The sequence below is a fragment of the Muntiacus reevesi genome, chromosome 9, assembly GCF_963930625.1.
Source record: "Muntiacus reevesi chromosome 9, mMunRee1.1, whole genome shotgun sequence".
Lineage (NCBI taxonomy): Eukaryota > Metazoa > Chordata > Mammalia > Artiodactyla > Cervidae > Muntiacus > Muntiacus reevesi.
The window spans coordinates 57,097,410-57,114,388 of record NC_089257.1 but is presented as its reverse complement, the minus strand read 5'-3'; the positions used below and the strand labels follow the sequence as shown (position 1 = coordinate 57,114,388).

Below are 16,979 nucleotides of genomic sequence, written 5' to 3'. Positions count from 1 at the left end.
GACTTGGCCCAGCTCAGAAGTCTCTGCCATCCATCTGGAAGCAAGGTTCAGTTCTACCAGCCACATCCCCCTGGACAGGCTGGATGCCAGCTGTCCCATGGACACTAGCGGTACACTAATGAACACACCATGGGCATGGGCATGGACCCTCCTACCCAGGTGTCTCATGGAGTAACTAGTAGATTGCACTGGAAAGAAATGTGAAAGGGAATTTTTCAGGAAGATGGAAACTCAGATCCACATAAAGGAATGAGGAGCTCTGAAAGTGGAAAATATGGTGGTAAACATTTTTTTAATTATTTCTTAATTTCTTTAAGCAATAATTGAGCATTTAGAGCAAGATTAATGTCAACTGGACGTGAATTGGGCTTCCCTCGTGGCTCAGCTGGTAAAGAATCCGCCTGCAATGCGGGAGACCTGGGTTTGATCCCTGGGTTGGGAAGATCTCCTTGAGAAGGGAAAGCTACACCACTCCAGTATTCTGGCCTGGAGAATTCCAAGGACTGTATAGTTCATGGGGTCACAAAGAATCAGACAGGACTGAGTGACTTTCACTTTCACTTAATGTCAATTAATTGTGGGATTTCTAACACAGACAGAAGTAAAATGTATGATAATAATAATAAAAAGGACAAGAAGGGAGTAAATGAAGCAGACTGTTGCAAGTAGTCTACACAAAGTGGGAAAACATTAATTCATAATAGATGGTGATAAATGAAAGACACATATTATAATCTTTAGAGAACTACAAAAAATAAAATAAAAAAATCAGGATATAGAGACGTCCCTGGCAGTCCAATAGTTAAGACTCTGCACTTCCAATGAAGGAGGCACAGGTTTGATCCCTGGCTGGGGAACTAAGATTCCACATACCATGCAGTGCAACCAAAAAAATAATAAATTTTAAAAAAATACAGATTAAAAATACTAATATATATTTTTTAAATGAAATAAAGGAGAAAAAATAAGAGACTAAAGTTACTTAACTCAAAAGAAGAAAGAAAAGAAAACAAAGACAAATAACAAATAAGATTGTAGTGTTAAATTCAATCCAATTACATTAAAGGCAAATGCATAAACTGTCTAATTACAAGGGAAAAACTGTAACACTGGCTAAAAAAGCAAGACTCAACTGTACTCTGTTTCCCAAAGATATAGTTGAAATATTAACATAATAGCACAAATAAATGAAAAGCAAAATGATGGGGAAAGATGCCATGGAAACACTAGTTACAAGAGAGACTGTGGCTATATTAACCTTACACAAAGTATACTTCAAGACAAATAACATTAACTCTAATAACAAGGGGTATTTCATAATAATAAGAGTCAGAGATTTCCCTGGCGGTCCAGTGGCTAAGACTGTGCACTTCCAATGCAGGGGGCCTGGGTTTGATCCCTGGCCAGGGAACTAGATCCCATATGCTGCAACATAAAAAAAAGAAAAAGAAAAAAAGACCTCCACATGCAGCAACGAAGATCAAAGATCCCATGTCCACAACTAAGACCTGGCACAGCCAATAAATAAATTAATTAAAAAAAAAAGAATCAGCATGTTGCTGTATGGCAAAAATCACCGCAATATTGTAAAGTAATTAGCCTCCAATTAAAATAAATAAATTAATTTTCAAAAATCAGTTTATCAGCAGAACACAAGAATCTTAAATGGGCATGCATCAAGTATCAGAGCTTTAACAACAGAAGCAAAAACTCACGGAACTGAAGGAGAAAAAAAGAATTTTAACATTCTTCTCCATTAATGATAGAACAAACAGGCAAAAAAAAAAATTATCATTGATGTCCATATAAATTTGACAACTTCAGTGAGGTAACAGCCAAAACACCAAATATCTATAAATAAATTCAATGACAAATGTGCAAACCTCTGGGTGAAAACTAGGAAACACTGCTGAGAGAAATTAAAGAAGGCCAGGAAATGGAACAATAGTGACCTACTTGTAGATTAGAGGACCCACTAGTACAAAGATGTCAGTTCTCCCAAACTGATCTATAGGTTCAGCACAATCCCAATCAAAATTTCAATGGCCATTTTGTAGAAATTGACAAGTTTATCATAAATTTACATGGAAAATAAAAAACCTAGCAGTGTCCAAAAAACTTCGAAAAGGAACAAAGTCAGGGCACTATCAACTTCTGATTTCAGGACTTACTATAAACCTTCAGAAATCAAGACAGAGTGATATTGGCCTAAGGATAGACAAATAGATCAATGAAACAGAAGAAAGAGTCCTGAAATAGACCCACATTTATACAGTCAATTGATTTTTTTTTTTAAGGTGCCAAAACAATTCAACAGGGAAAGTCTTTTTTAAATGGGGCTAGAACCACTGGATATCCATCAGAAAAAAAAATGAAGTGACTCCATTTTATAGCAGATACCAAAATACAATAACTTTAGATAGACTATAGACCCAAATGTAAAAGCAAAATTTATAAAGCTCCTAGAGGGTATATAGAAGAATATCTTTGGAATTGTGACAAGATGTCTTAGCACACAGCATCATAAGGGGAAAAGTGCCAAGGTAAGTATCACCTAAATTTTAAACTTCTGCTCATCACAAGTGTTTGGACATATTAAGACATTTTAAATAAATGAACAGGCAAACCACAGACTAGGAGAAAATATTTGCTATACATATATCCGACAAAGGACTTGCATCCAGAATATATAAAGAACTTCTGCAACTCAAATTTTTAAAAATCAGCTAAAATAAAAAGTGAGCAAAAGACTTAAATGGACACTTTACAAATGAAGATATGCAAATGACCAAACAACACATGAAAAAGTACTCATCACTAGTCACTAGGGAAATACAAATTAAAACCATGATGTTATTTGACTATGTTCTCACTAAAATAACAAAATTGAGAAAGACTGAAAACATCAAGTGTTCGTGAGGATAAGGAGCACCCAGAACTCTCACACAATGCGAGCGTGAAATTGTACAAATGCTATAGAAAATAGTTTGGCAATTGTTACTTAATGAAATGTACATTTACCCTAGCACTCAATTCCACACTGAAGTGCTCTTCCGAGAGAAAGCAGCCTTATTTAAAATAGCCCAAACTGCAAATAACCTAAATATGCATCAACATTTGAGTGGATAATTTAATTATAATATGTTCATACAGTGAAATACTACTGAGCAATAAAAAGAAGCAAATGACTGGGAAATGCAACAATGTGGATCAGTCAAAAACATATGCTAAGGAGAAGTCAGACATCAAAGGGTAGATACTGGACGACTCTATTTTCACGAAGTTCTAGAACAGGTAGAGCCTATTTATGCCAAAAATAAAGAACTTTGGTAAAGGGATATGGGGAGATACCAACTGGGAAAAGACACAGGGCACAAGAAATTTTTTGAGGGGGAAGAAGTGTTCTATATCTTGATGGAGGTGTGGGTTACGAGAGGGTATAAATTTGTCAAAGCTCAGCAAACTGCATGCAGCTTCCTGAAGGCACTGGTGGTAAAGAACCTGCCTGCCAACGCAAGGAGACACAAGAGATGCAGTGGCATTAGACTCCTGGGTTGGGAAGATCCCCTGGAGAAGGAAATCACAACCCACTCCAGTATTCTTGCCTAGAGAATCCTATGGATGGAGGAGCCTGGAGGGCTTCAGTCCACAGGGTCACAAAGAGTCAGACATGACTAAGCGATTGAGCACACATGCACAGCAAACTGTATACTTATGATCTGTGTGTTTTACTGCACATAATTATGCCTCACTTTTAAAAATTGAAAAGAAAAAAGACTGAGACATGAAAAATTGATTGGAAGCTCCATATTTAAGAGGGGGGGCTACCATTTTGTTGAGGATGCCCCAAAATGTCAGTTTCTGGGGTTTTTTGTTTGTTTTTGTTTTGGTCCAACCAATTTTCAGGATTACAATCCTCTTCCATTTCTGACCTGGGAGGGCAAAAACTCTGATGCCACCATCCCAGGAACCAAGCTGGGGAAGAGGGCTGGGCCACAGTTAGCTTTCACTCATCTCCCTATCGTCATTCTGCATCTCATCCCTGCCTCTGTCCCCAAGATCACAGTCTCGGATTTGACGCTTTTAGAAGCTCTTACTGTCTTTCTCCTGCTAAATGGGGTAAGGGAATCTGGACATTTAACTGCTCCTTACACAGACTTGCCACTTATCCTATTGTCTTGTTCCCACCACTGCCTCTTCTGAGACGCCTGGAGCGTCCTGTTCCTGAAGCTGTCAACACCATGTAGCCTGTTTCTCCTTGGCCCTCCCCTCTACAAGCATCAGTCCATCAACCTCTGCTCTGTGGGATCAGTTTCTACACAGCCACCCTTGTTCCTTCTTCAAAAACTATTTGCCTATCTCATGCCACTGTCACCCCATTCTCGTTCCCTTTGTCCCTAGTGATTTACACATTTTTTTTACTCCATTACCAACATTTCACTGTGGTTGTGAGAGGACAAAATAAAAAAGCATGTGCTTAATCCACAATGTTTCACCTGAGGCCACTTAACCTTTCTGTCTCTGTTTTTTTCATAGGTAAAACGGGGATAATGACACCTTCTTCCGAAGGTCATTAAGAGAATTTAATTATAGACCTGGGCACACTGCCTAGCACTTCATAGATGATAAATATTGATTTCTTGTCCTTCCTTTCCCCATAATCGCATCAGACATCAGTGATCAGCTGGCTCATCACCTTCCATCTTCACCCCCAGGCCCTTCCTTGCCACCCACCATCCACCACTCCCTCCTGGCCTTTTGCAGACCTGTGTGTATCCTTAGCACCTTCTGTGTGCCCACCACAGACAGGGACACGCAGAGAGGCGCTCCGGGCCATCTTCAAGGTGTCCTCAATTTGTGGAGTTCTTTCTCCTTAACTGCTAAGGGATTCTCTCATTTCTGGTCCGCCTCAGGGGGCATTTGCAAATGCATAGGATCCAAGTGAAGGAAGATGAAGCTATCACTCACAGAGAGTGCTTACTCTGTGCCATTTTCCAGATGAGGAAACTGAGCCTCAGAGAAGTTAATTGACCTGCCCAGTAAGAGGTGGAATCAGGACACAAGCCTGACTCCAGAGACCATGCTCCTAACCACTGTGCTACATTGCCTTGTGACCCCAGAGCCCTTGGCTCAGCACCAAGATGCAAAAGAACTGGGAGCAGCGCAGACAGTGCCAGATGCCTGCTGTGGCCCAGGAGCAATACACACACCCAGAGACTCTAGGAAACTCTAAGGAGGGCGGCAGGGGGACCAGGGCCCCAGAGGCCCCCAGGCAGGGGTTGTTACTTATCATCGGGAGCACTATCCCAGCTCCCAGGAGAATGTTCCAAGATGCCTGTCCTTCCTCTACAGTTGAGACTGTAACAATTTCCCTTTGACAAGCCCCTGTGGAGTGTGGAAACTCCTCAGAGGGCATTTAATGCAGAGCATGAGTCATTACAGCAAAGACCCCAGGAGCTGAAAGGGGTTCAACACTAATAAGCGGAAGAGGACAAGGTTCTCTGGAGAACTGAGTGTGCCCAGCCCCTCACAGAAGACAATGAAGCCATTGTCTTCATCAAATCTCATTAGAGTCCTGCACGGTGGGTGTTACTGCCCTCAATTCACAGAATGAGCAAACTCAGGCTCGTAAACATTAAGTGACTTGTCCAAGACCACGTAGCTAGTGACAAACACTAAGCCCTCTGGACTGTGGATGCTCTTGGCACAGCACCAGGGCATGGATTGAACTTTGAGAGGCTTGGAGCAGAGGAAGAGGATTCAGGTACTGTCCGCTCAGACCAGTCCTGCAAACAGCAGCAGGGCCTCACAGGCAAGAAGACTGTCGCCCAAGTGGTCATGTCACTTGTCAAAGGTCACCCAGCCCTTGGAAATCTTCGTATCCTAGCCTATCCTTTGAAGCCTGGGGATTGGAAAGGGAGCTCAACCCTTCAGGATCTTTTGAGTTAAACTAATCCCTAATATCAGGCATTGCTTTAGAAGCTTGCTTCTCAATGTATGGTCCCCAGACCTGCAACATTGGCACCTTGTGGGAGCTTGTTATTACTAGAAATGCTCAGTCTCAGGTCTAGGATCCTATGTGAGTTCTCCAGACTTCACAGGGGTCCCTTGTGGATGTCCTTGTCTGGTAAAGGGCAGGCTCATGACTCATATCATGACCTCTGTGAAGGGGACTAGACCCCAGGCCTCCCAGAGCCAGCATGCTCTAACCAAAGGGTAGAGTTTGGACTAAGCAGAGTTGGATTTGGGTCATGGATCTTTGGGCAGACCACTTCGCTCCATCCAACGCTTGGCCTCAATTTCCTCATCTGCAAGATTGGAATAATGATCCTCCTCTTTCTTTCTCCGAAGGATGCTCTGAGATTGAAAGACATCATTATACCAAAGTGTTTTATAAAGAGAAAAACTCCAACTGACTGTTCCCTCCCCTCTGAACCCTAGAAGCTCTAATCCTCTTCTCACTTTCTCTGGCTGCCGGGCCTGGCCTGGGACTCCAACATGAGCACTGAGCTCTGTACAGGTGGAAGGATGCAGACCCATGCTGCCAAGTTATGAGATGAGGCACCCAGCTGTCTTTTCAGCCTAGACCTGAAGTAAGACCAGCATCAGGAGTGGGCAGAGTGAGGCACTGGACCTTTGCAGTCACCTCAGCAAGCAGAACACCCATGAGGCAACCCATAAAAGTCAGCGCACGCAGATCACACAGCTGTGATGGCAGCATCTCGGACACCCCGGAGGGGGACCACTTCTACTGGGTGAGGCCTAAGGCCTCAACCTGGTCAGAACTTTGCAGGGATGAAGGCTGAGAGCTAAACATGGATTTACTCTCTCATGGTCTTCAGCCCATGAGACCTCTAGGGCAGGCTCACACCTACTCAGTGCATCCCTTTCAGCACCTCATTTAATTCTCACAACCATCTCTTGAGGTAGCAGGTATTATTATTATTCCCGTTTTACAGATGAAAAGCTGAGCCTCAGAGGAGCGAGGCCCCTTCCTTGTCTAAGGCCACACATTGGTGAAAAGCAGAAGGAGGTAGACACCACTCCGGCTTGGCTCCCCACCCTCCTGTTCTTTCTCAAATTCCTCGCTGGTTATGACGCTCGCTGTCCCTGGCCAGTCCTAGACAGCATATTAAAAAGCAGAGACATTACTTCGCCAACAAAGGTCTGTCTAGTCAAAGCTATGGTTTTTCCAGTAGTCGTGTATGGATGTGAGTGTTGGACTATAAAGAAAACTGAGCGCAGAATTGATGCTTTTGAACTGTGGTGTTGGAGAAAACTCTTGAGAGCCCCTTGGACTGCAAGGAGATCCAACCAGTCCATCCTAAAGGAAATCAGTCCTGAGTGTTCATTGGAAGGACTGATGTTGAAGCTGAAACTCCAATACTTTGGCCACCTGATGCGAAGAGTTTACTCATTTGAAAAGACCCTGATGCTGGGAGGGATTGAAGGCGGGAGGAGAAGGGGACAACAGAGGATGAGATGGTTGGATGGCATCACTGACTCAATGGACATGAGTTTGGGTAAACTCCGGGAGTTGGTGATGGACAGGGAGGCCTGGCGTGCTGCAGTCCATGGGGTCACAAAGAGTGGGACACAACTGAGCAACTGAACTGAACTGGCCAGCCCTGGGCTGGCGCCTCCCTGTAAGACTGTGAAGTTTTCCCTGTCCCTCGCTCCGCCTGGTGGTCCATGGTTCTGCCAGCCTTTCAGGTATAGGAACCCAGGGCAACACGGAGACATACCCCTGGGGACAGGCGCATCCTGAGAGGCAGGGCCCACGAGCTGGCACACTCAGGTTCAGCAGCTGCTGCTCACACGTCCTCTCTCTGTTCAGCTCAGGGTCGGCATGCAGGTCGCTGCAGTTCACAAAGACCTGGCCCGCTGGGCAGGCGGCAGCTGGAAGAGAGGAGGGTGGTGCTGGCCAGAGCCTGGACCCTCAGAAGGATGCTTGCAACACCTGGGCCTGGGGTGGGTTCCTGGGAGGCAGGGGTGGGGCGGGCAGGGAGGCCTGGGGACTAGCATCTGGGGGATGTAGGCAGAGACGGGGCTCTGAGGCTTTCTGCCGCCCTGGCTGCCCCTGAGTCATCCCTCCGGTTCCCAGGTGCAAATGACAGTGGGCTGGAGGGATGTGTGCTGTGCCACAAAGGACAGCCTCCACCGGTACTAGTTACCGGACATGTCATTTCACCAGGTACTGCTCCAGGCCCTTCACCTGCATTTTCTTATTTATCCTGCCACAACTCTGCGAGGTATCACTATCCCCCACTTTCCCATATGATGGAGAGAAGCCACTTCTGCTTTCAAAAGACACGATAAAGAAAGAAGCAGCATCCCGGAGGGACCAGAAGCAGAGCCAGGAAGAGGACAGCCACGCAGTGTGACAAAGTGGCCGGGAACGTTTAACAACAGGAAAGTCAACTTCCCGTTCACCTGTATTTCTGTGACATAAACCCACTCTCTCCCCCAGAGCCTTCAGTCAAGTCAACCTTGTACACTTATACCAGGCGAGTGATCTTTCTTAGGGAAATCAATAAAATGGGGCTGAGTTCTATGCCAACCCTGGGATGGAACAGAGAGAAAGGGATAGGCATGGGAGATGAAATAAAAGTCCCAAAGAGAAGAAATCTGAGGACAGGAACTACAAAAAGAAGCACTCTTTGAGGGATATACAGGAAACGTGGGAAGAACGCAGGCATCCGGGTTATACAACAAGAGAGGAAGCGAAGGCTCAGGGTGGTGAGGTGAGTTCCTCGGGGCTGCACAGGTGAGGGCTGGGCAGGATGTGAAGCCAGGGCTCTCCGGGTCTGGGGGCCCTGCTCTTCGCCACCTGCCATGTGATTTCTCTCCGATCCTCTCTGTGCCGGTCCCCATACTTCGTGGCATCCTCTGCTCTCCGAGGCCCTCTCTGAGGGTTCCAGCTCCTTGCCCTAGCACCTCCGAGACACTCCCCGGCCGACCCACCACTGTGTCATCCAGCAACCCGCCCCCCACTTCCACTGCATGTAAGGGTCTCAAAGACCCAGCCTATCCTCCCCACTGCTGTGACCCCACATCCCGCACAGGCTGGATACAGAGTCAGCCTCAGCTGACATGCAATGGTTCAGATGGAGGAAATCCAGGAGCCAGGGGAGGTCAGGACTGCCCAGATATCCCAGCTGGTCACCGCTGAGGGAGACAGAATCTCGGCATCTCCTTGAGAAGCAGGAGGGACAGCCTCTAGAGTGGAGCTGAGGCTGGGACAGGATCTCATGACGCCACGCTCTAAGCTGCAGCCTCTCCCGAGAGGACAAAGACTACAGAAGGCTTGGTCTGGCATGAGACCTGGGGTGGGCCCTCCTCGCCCTGGCCTGTCCTCTAGCTCCCAACCTTCCTCTCTCCCCCATCCCACCACCATGATGGAGCCCCTCCCAATCCCCCTTACCCGGGGCTCCGCTATCACAGCTCATGACTCCATCTTTGCAGCGGCTGCAGAGAGAGAGAGAGGCACTGGGATCAGCCCACCAGTCACTGCAGGGCCCAGAGACCCCGAGTCACCGCACTCAGGTCATTGTGGGGTTCGAACAGACATCCCACTGCTGTCTCCGGCTCCTTGCGCAGAGAGGGAGGGTGTCGCTTCAAGGAAAGTTCCACACAGCTGCATTTTCCTTAGTCAGCAACTTCCATTTAAAGACAGGAATAATAACGCCGCTGTCTAGAAAGCTCACCAGTGGCCCAGAGTCGGGACGTCGCTGTCTCCAGGGGGATAATCCATTCCTTGGAAGTGGCAGGAGCACTGGTTCCTATAAAAGCCGGGAGCGGAGAAAGGTGAGCCGACTCCAGGGTCAGGGAGCCCGCCCTGCAGTCAGCCAGGGGCGTTCACCCCCAGCATCTGTTCTGGTAGCTCAATGCCTATACCGCATGGGTGGTTAAAATATTTTGAACACCAGGCTAGGCCCCCCTTTCTCTTCCTTACAGGGCACCTGTAAAGTGGGGATCCTTACACGACCCTCTTCACACGTTCCTCTTTGTAGGTCATTTGAGGGCAAAGACCGTGTTTCCTCCTCCCATACCTCAAACAGCTGGTTACCGCCAAGTGCAGGCCTTGGAGCAGAGCAGCTGAGGGCTGGACGGGTTGTCTGAACTCATCCAACCCCAGTGTTCCTCTCCATCTTCTCCCTCCCTAACTCCTCCTCCATCCCACATAACCCTCACAGGCTCCCCTCGCTCACAACACTCAACCTCAAGGGGTGGGGGCATGGCACACATCTGGATCTCAAGCGAGGACTCCAGCTCAAAAGGGCTCTGAGCGAATCAAATATGTCCCCCATCATTCATGTTGATGTCCCCCACATTCAGTTGAATGTGATACCATTTTACAATTAAAAAAAAAAACAAAACAGGCCTGGAGGGGACCAGGGGTCTTGCCAGTCAACCCTGAGATCTTGTGGGGTCACCACCTCCCACCTGCCCCTTCCACTCTGCCCTCCAGCCGCACGGAGAACGCCCACAGCAGGTCTCAGGATGCTCCCCGAGTCCCCTTCGCCGGAAGCACTCCTTCCTCAAATCTCCACTCACATGCCACTCCTTAGAAAGGCCTTCCTCCCATGCTCACCTCATATGACATAAGAGCAACCCCTCCCTCCCCAGGACTCCCTGGCCTCACTCGGCCGTATTTGGCGTTGTAGCTCTTGTTACCACCAGATCCGTTGAGTTTCTGTTTATTTGCTTATTTTATCTGTCTCACTACCTAGAATGTGAGCTCTTTTGAGGGCAGGATGTTGGGGGTGAATCTGCTTGTTGCTGAATTGTCTAGAAATGTCTGGAACATACCAGATCAATCAAGATGTGTGGAAAGAAGGGGGAGATGAGGGCAGAGACCCTCTCAGCTCTGTGGGGTTGTCCTGTCTTGTGGCAAAGTCAGACTGGACCCAAGAGCCAGAGATGGGGAGAGAGGCCTGGGCAGGAAGTGGGGAAGGCGTCCAAGAAGCCCAGCTTATCCTCCAAGGCCTGCCCTGCCACTGTGAGATGAAGTAGGCACAGGAGAGGCCCAGGCGGGCACCCAGTATCATATGCTCTGGAGACCCCAGCTTCACTACCCCCTGACAGAGCTCAAGCCAGCCTCCTCACCTGGGGACACAGAGGTCAGCCTGGGTGTCCAGATAGGTGTCTGGTGGGCAGGCACAGCCCTCCACACACTCGTCCCCGTTGAGGTCACTGCCACCAGCAACCCCACAGGCCTCAGGGCCGGCCAGGTCCTGGCAGGTCTGCCCACACGGAGCCACACACGGGCTGTACTCCTTGGTGGCCTCACAGGACAGCGCTGTAGTGAGAAGTGTGACCGTGCGTGGCCTCCCTCGCACACCCACAAGTTTGTGGAGTGGGGTCACCATCATAAAGAAGAGAACGGAAAGCCAGAGGAGTTAAGACATTTGCCCAAGGTCAACACAGCAGGTCAAGGTCACAGCTGGGATTTGAACCCAGTTTCTGCCTCCCACTCCCCCAGCGTGGTAGAGCCACAGAGGTAGATCCCATCTCCCGAGGTCAGCCTGGACACTACCATCGGCATTTCCGTCTCTCGGCAGGGCATTCCTCTTAGGTAGTGATTTTGTGGGGGGAGTGGAGGTGGTCCCCTGATAGTCCTGCACTCACCCCATCACTCACACATAGACACACACATGCAGGTGTGTAAATACACACACACACTCTGCCTCTCTCACTTCCATGGGTTGCGAAGATCAACTGTGCTCCCTCCAGCAGCCTCTCAGGGCCTTGACTTGGGGCTGCCCCCTCTTCACCTGGCCACCAGTCCACTCCCTGGGGTCTGCCACAGCCAGTAGGGGGGCAGGGGCAGGTGGACACTCAGATCTGGAGCTCCGGCTCCTCCAGCGCCCTCCCAGGGCCACACAGGCGTGGGGCGCTCACCGCAGCCTGGCAGGCGGGCACGGAAGTCAACGGGCAGCCCGTGGCGCCGGCACAGGTGGGCGTAGTGGGCCAGTGTGGCACACAGGCAGGCCTGCCCGCAACGGCAGGCATCTCGGCGGCACTGCTCGAAGTAGGGCACGGGGCTCAGGTACGCGGAGCAGGGCGCAAACAGCTCCCCCGTGAGCACGCTGCAGGCCTGCAGGGCAAAGGGGGCTGGAGATGGACGAATGGGCGGGGGTCAGGGGTCTGATTTGCCCGGTGCTCCGGGCCCCAGCTTCTCCCTCCCTCCCTCCCCACAGCTGCGGGGACTGTACACAGGAGTGTGTGTGCATGTGTGTATGTGTATATACATGCGGTATATGTGTGCGTGAGCACATGCAGGCACTCACACAATGCACTCCTCATGTCAGGCATGAATCCATATGTGGAAGGAGTCACAGGAGTGAACAAAACAGGAAACAGGCAAAAGTCCCTGCTCTCATGTAGCAGACATTCTGGGTTGGGGAGACCATCCCTAAACAACTTAAACAGTAAATTCAAGGTGAAGAATCTAAGGAGAGAAAGCTGGGAAGGAGAATGGGGATTCCAAGGTGGGGGCAGGAGGGGAATTGTGATTTTAAACCCAGTGGTTCGGAAGGCCTCAGTGGAAAGATGATGTTAGAGTAAAACTTTGAAGAGGATGAGAGAGTCAGGCGTGTGTTTATGAGGAAAGAACATTCCAGGAGAATGGAACAGCAAGTGCAGAGACCTGGAGAGGAGACAGACCAGGCTGGGTCGGAAGAAAGCAAGGAGGCCAGTGCTGCTGAGCTAGGTGGAGGGTGGGTGCGCGGAGGAGGTGAGATATGGGGGATGGGAGGGGAGTGCAGGGCCTGGCAGGGCCACTGTGAGGACCTGCACTTTTGCCCTGAGAGCGGGAAGCCCGTACAAATATGTGTGTAGGTGACAGGGGTAGAACGTGAAGTTTGCTTCTGATCCTCAGTTTGCCCAATCCTCATCAGAAGGGAAGGCCTGTCCCCTCCCCACAGCTCCTCCTTTCTGATCACTCCTACCCAATGTGGTTAACATCCTCATGCCCAGGTTCCCATCACATCTCTCTCAAACCAACTCTACCCACCGCCTCCCCCCCCCATCCCAAACACCTCACCGGCTTGCAGGTGCACATCGCAGGGGTCCAGCGGGGAGCCAGAGACCAGCGGGGAGCAGGCGGACAGTGTTTTCCAAGAATTGCCAAAGAGTTGTGGAGTGCTCTCAGGCACACCCACTGGGGACCTGCAGCCATGGTAGAGCCACATTCACACACTGGCCCAAGTGCACCCAAGTGAACACAGAGCATACACTCAGGGAAGCATCCACCTGCTCATGTACACATGCATGTGCACACACACACACAGGCAAACATAAAGCACGAGCACCCATATTCAGATGCATACATATCCTCGCAAATACATAACAGGCATAGGTCCACATATACCACCTGTGTGCGCGCACACACACACACACACACACAGCACAAATATATACAGACACGCAAACAAAAAGGAGATCTACGCAGACACATTCAAACACATACTATTACAAATGCGCATGCATACATTTACACATCACATTTAACAGGCTCCATACGGGCTTGGGGCCATACACTAGCTCACACTCCCTACGCACCCTTGGGTCTTCATGTCAGAAAGAGATAAACAGGGACACCAGGAACCAAACTTCACCAAGTAAGGACTTCCTTCACCCTCTTCCATGGACAGTTCCCCCAAACTCTTTTTTTCCCTCCCTCTCTCTCCAGGTGGGAAATAGTCACATGAGGGGCAACAAAGGGTGGGAGATACTCAAGTTTCCTAGATATCATCAGTCTCCAAGGGTTACTGAACTGGGTGTAGATGGTACAGTGGCCAGAGGTCATAGGTCCATGAGGGGCAAATTCCACCTGGTGCCCACCACATGCACATTCCTGCTCCAGAATAGTGAAAACACAAGTTACACAGAGCACTATTTCCACCCAGGATTCCTGGCTAGGAGTATGGCAAGCAGCACACACAGTAAATAAACAAGGTCTGCTCCCCTCTTTCTGACCAGGTGCCCCGACACCAGGCAAGGAGCTGTCCACCAGGCAAGGCAGAGTAGGATGTTACATTTTAAAATGTACCTGCAGGGAAGAGCTCTCAAGTTTCTTGTATTCTTCATTTTCCAAACAAATTTTCATTTCTGGCTGAAGAAAGCCTCTCACGTTTCTATCTACATCACCCAATGCGTGTAACTCGAAGGACTGACCAGAACCTCCAGCCATCAAGATCAATCATTTGTTTTCCTTTCTGGAAAGTCTGACTTCTGTCCCCTCCCAAGTTCCCAAACTGTCCATGCCCAGGAGTCAGCATTTTAACATGCTCTTGGGATGACTCTTTGGCACAAGAAAGACTATGAACTCCTGCCTTAAAGAAACACGTGCTGTGCTTAATCGCTCAGTCCTGTCTGGCTCTTTGCAATACCATGGACTGCAGCCCCGCAGGCTTCCCTGTCCATGGGGATTCTCCAGGCAAGAATACTGGAGTGGGTTGCCATGCCCTTCTCCAGGGGATCTTCCCAACCCAGGGATCAAACCAGATGTCCCGCATTGCAGGCAGATTCTTAACCGACTGCGCCTCCAGGGAAGCCCAAGAATACTGGAGGGGGTAGCCTATCCCTTCTCCAGAGGATCTTCCGGACCCAGGAATCGAATCAGAGTCTCCTGCATTGCAGGTGGATTCTTTACCAGCTGAGCTACCAGGCAAGCCCTAAAGAAACATACTTAAAATTTACATGTAGAGGAATAAACAACCAATGATGCACCTTTTGCACAGTGAGAACCCATGGGGGTTCTGGAGAAATGTTACTAGAGAGTGTCCAGGTGCATATAGTCTTAAGAGCCCCGCCTCCCCCTCTCCTTCCGGTCCCAGGGCAGGGCACATACAGGAAATCGTCCTGCGTGTTGCCGTTGAAGGTGCCGCAGAGGCCCACGGTGTCCTCCACCCACCGCTGGTCCACCTGCAGGTAGAGCCGCAGTCCTTCGCGGTCGTAGAGCACCCGCACACCCACGTTGGTCCTCACGCGCAGGAACACGGAGGACAGCCTCCGGATCTCAAAGGCGTCTACGCAGAGAACGGAGAAGGGATGTAGGAAGTTGGGACAAGATCACCCCACCCACCGCCATCACCCGCATCTCCCACGCTCGCCCCATACGCAGCCCAGTCTTCACACACAGTAAAGCTCTGCCATAAAGAAGTGAAGCTCTGGGTTGGTTTGGGGAGCCCTGAAGAAATCCTGGTCAATGATGAAATCAAGACCCAGGGATAAGCTACGGTAGCAGCCCCAGATGAGAAATCTCATGATTTCTCATTTACTTGGCACTGAGCATTCAGTGCCAAGTAAAGGCTTGCTTCCCTAAGAAATTGGTATGTTTTCTTCTCTAGCAAAAAAGAATTCTGTAACTACCCGTTTTTGGTTTTTGTTTCTTCATAGTGGCCACCAGGAAGGTGAAAATATGATTTCAGATTCAATTGTAGCAATTTTAAATTTTAGATTTAGTTGTAGTGAATTTTACACCTTTTGTGACTTGCTTTTTTTTTTTTTTAAACCCCTTTACACCCCTTGCATTTTCACTCTTCTCAGGCTTGAGCCCTTATTCTTTATTTTTTCTTTTTAGTTTTTTTGACGCTATTTTATTTCTTAATCGTTCTGCCATTTTTGTTAGATTTTGTGCTTCCTGCAAGCTATCACAAATCCCTTGTGAAACCAGAAAGGATAATAATAGAGTGGAGATGGAAGGCAGCTTCATTAATATCCTTAAGTTAGGAGAAGCCATCATACTGCCATGAAACCCACTGCAGTGGGGGCAGAGACAGTTCTACAAGTCCAGAGTCCGTGTTCCTGGGACAAGGCGTCCCCTGGCCTGATTCACCCAGTACTAGAATGTGAGCTCTTGCCCATGTATCAGTGCCTTTGCCAGAAGAGCCTGGGCTGCTAACTTTCAGCTAGCTCTTGTCCACCAGGGCCATACCGTCTGTGTAGGGTGGAGTGACCTTGTACTGGTCAAACAGAAGAACATCCCCTGCTTGGGTCAAGGTCACCTGCCTCCGAGGGTCCTGATGCAGAATTACTGACACTGACTGGACACAGACTCCATCCTGGTTCTAGTGAGAGAGGAAGGCCAAATGGGAAGGATTAGTCTGTCTTGCCTGCTGATCCCAACAGAACCCTCCAAAGGCAGGAATTTCAGCACGGTTTGAGGCCAGAGGCAGGCTCCTCACGGTGTCAGAGACCCAAGGGACATTGCTGCTGCTAAGTCACTTCAGTCGTTTCCGACTCTGTGCGACCCCATCCCTGGGATTCTCCAGGCAAGAACACTGGAGTGGGTTGCTATTTCCTTCTCCAATGCATAAAAGTGAAAAGTGAAAGTGAATTTGCTCAGTCATGTCTGACTCTTCGAGACCCCATGGACTGAAGCCTACCAGGCTCCTCCGTCCATGGGATTTTCCAGGCAAGAGTACTGGAGTGGGGTGCCATTGCCTTCTCCACAAGGGACATTAGGGGTCCTCTAACCAAATGCTCTGATCTGGGGAATGAGAAGGCAGAGGCCCAGGCTGGAGAAGGTTAGTGGCAGAACTAGGATAATACAAATAAAAATGGTAGTCAACCCTCAGGCCATGATACACAGCAGAGTTGGGCCCCAGATGGCTCAGAGTCCAGTCTGAAACACTGGCCTCCCCACTTGACTGCAACCCAGGACTTTAATTTCATCCTTTTATTGGTGTTTGTGTAGCTCTTTCCATGTGTCACACCCTGTGGAATATCAAGTTCCACTCATAAGCAGGCAGGAAATGAGCTAATATTCTCTGGACCTCAGGGTCTCATCCTTGAAATGGGTAGTACACATTGGGTCCATTTATACTTCCCTTCCACACAGTCACACATGATGAAAGTGATAGATGTAGTCCCTGACCTCATGGAGAATACATACTCATGAGGGATACAGATTTTAAATAAGGGATTACAAAGTTGGTTAATGTGATCAGTGACGAAAACAGGTGTAGGGT

General features: G+C 48.9%; 1 protein-coding gene across 1 annotated transcript in view; it reads right to left on the bottom strand.

Moving 5' to 3' along the window:
* Positions 1–16,979, bottom strand: part of OTOG (otogelin) — an 84,213-nt gene that overhangs the window by 51,762 nt on the left and 15,472 nt on the right. The window contains exons 16-23 of the mRNA XM_065945204.1: positions 15,944–16,076; positions 14,858–15,035; positions 13,049–13,173; positions 11,905–12,117; positions 11,110–11,302; positions 9,708–9,782; positions 9,425–9,468; positions 7,746–7,899 (exon numbers count right to left, since the gene is read on the bottom strand). Coding sequence (XP_065801276.1) covers positions 7,746–7,899; positions 9,425–9,468; positions 9,708–9,782; positions 11,110–11,302; positions 11,905–12,117; positions 13,049–13,173; positions 14,858–15,035; positions 15,944–16,076 — 1,115 coding nt within the window. The remainder of the gene's footprint in view (positions 1–7,745; positions 7,900–9,424; positions 9,469–9,707; positions 9,783–11,109; positions 11,303–11,904; positions 12,118–13,048; positions 13,174–14,857; positions 15,036–15,943; positions 16,077–16,979) is intronic.